We start from the raw sequence: 1,828 nt of genomic DNA on the forward strand, positions 1-1,828 counted from the left end.
CCTCTCCAGTTCACGCAACAGCCAACCGCACCCCCCCGTGTGGCTAGGAATGTGCTTCCGGAGTCTCGACCACCAGCCCTCTCCCCACATGCCCTCTAGGCCAGTGGTTCTCGGCCAGAGCCTATTGTGACCCCAGGTGACATTCTGCTATGTCTAGGGACATTTTTGGTTGTCACAACTGGGGAGGTAGGTACATCTGACATCTAGTGGGCAGAGGCCAGGTACACTTTTAAACATCCTGTTATGCACAGGACGCACTCCTCCCCCGCCCCCACAAAAAAAGAATTGTCCAGCCCCAGATGTGAGTAGTTCCACTAAGCCTGGTTTGTACCCTTGTCTGGGTTGATGGGGAAGATGTCAAGAAACCAGCCAGACCTCTCAGCCTCAGGCCTGCACCCTGTGTCACTTCCTTGCAAGAACCTGGCCTTCAATGTGGGACTCGGCTTCCCCAGCTCCTCCCCATTCCTGACTGGCCTTCCAATGAAGGGGAAACCAACAAGGATGATGAAAAACCCAAGATGGAGACCAAGCTCCTGAGCCCGTGCTGCGTGCTCCTGAGCCCGTGCTGCGTCCTCCTGGCGGGTGGCCAAGTCCCTAGCTCCCAGCCCTGTCTGTCGTGGTAAATGGACACACCCTTGATTTCTGCCTTCATTCCTGAGGGTGGAACCCTCTCTTTCCGGGACAGCTGTTGTTTTTGTTGCCTAGCATCCATTTCTCCCATCTCTGAAAAGAGCTCCAGATTCTCCTTTGGAGAGCCCCGCCTGGAGCCCCAGCACAGAGCCCCTGACCCAGGCCTGGCCAATCAGAGCCCCTGACCCAGGCCTGGCCAATCAGAGCAGTTATCCCGCCCTTCGGCCACACGGATTGGTTCACGGACAGGCACATGGCCCCACCCAGACCCAGGGTAACCAGCCTTCGAATATTTGGGAGAAGTAACTGGAAAGAGGTATTCTCCTTCTACTGGGATGATCGAGCTAAGAGGCCTGGAGCTGGAGCAGGCCCATCTACCACCACAGGGAGAGCGCCTGCTCTAGGGTAAAGCCGACCCAGACGAAACAGCCAGGTGATGGCGTACTGTCCTGATACACCCAAGGGCTGGATTCAGCTCTGCCTGAAGCTGGATACACCCGGGCCTTGGCAGTTCTAGCAGCCAGTTAACATCCCTTTTGGGGATTGAGCCGGTTTGAGAGGGGTTCGTGTTATTCGCCAACAGAGTTCTATTATTCCTCCAACATCCCGTAGCCCCTCTTCTTCCAGGAAGTCCTCTGTACCCAAAATCTAGGCAGCCAGGGGCTTTAGTAGGTTCCAGCTGTCTCAAGTGGGTCTTTATCATTGCCAAGGACGCCTATGTATGTGTTGGCAGCCAACCCGCTCTATAGAACACCGTCCATGGGGATAAAGGCGAGGCCTATATACCGCCTCACAGAATGAGGCTGAGTTTGGCTCATCTAGGATTTCTGGGGGATTCCGAACTGCCCTGCAGAGTTTTCTGTTACTGCCATAGCGACAGTGACAATAACTGTTAACTCATAGCGCTTACTATGCTCCAGGCGCTCTGCTATGCACTTCACGTATATGTTAACGCCTTTATAATCCGCGCGACGACACTATGAAGCAAGTACTATTCTCTCCATTTTACAGGAAATAAAACAGGGAGGTCAGCCGGCTCGTCCAAGGTCACGCAACTACAAAGCAGCGGAGCCAAGAGACAAACAATTGCGCCGTTGTTTCTGGACTCTTACTACAGACCAGAGCTCTAGAAATGTCACCTGGCGAGCCCTTTGCCGGCCAGTCTATCTGAATTAGGTCCTCCCCACCCCCGTGATGC

At 54.4% G+C, this 1,828-nt stretch overlaps 1 protein-coding gene across 2 annotated transcripts in view; it reads right to left on the reverse strand.

Moving 5' to 3' along the window:
- GPRC5B (G protein-coupled receptor class C group 5 member B) overlaps positions 1–1,828 on the reverse strand; it is a 29,088-nt gene that overhangs the window by 19,582 nt on the left and 7,678 nt on the right. Inside the window, exon 1 of one of the 2 annotated variants that reach the window (XM_023521771.1) lies at positions 634–1,822. The exons of the other annotated variant lie outside the window; for it this stretch is intronic. Coding sequence (XP_023377539.1) covers positions 634–721 — 88 coding nt within the window. The 5' untranslated portion in view covers positions 722–1,822. Of the gene's footprint in view, positions 1–633; positions 1,823–1,828 lie in introns of those variants that run through there. 2 annotated transcript variants of the gene reach the window in all.

Source organism: Pteropus vampyrus, unplaced genomic scaffold (assembly GCF_000151845.1).
Source record: "Pteropus vampyrus isolate Shadow unplaced genomic scaffold, Pvam_2.0 Scaffold314, whole genome shotgun sequence".
Lineage (NCBI taxonomy): Eukaryota > Metazoa > Chordata > Mammalia > Chiroptera > Pteropodidae > Pteropus > Pteropus vampyrus.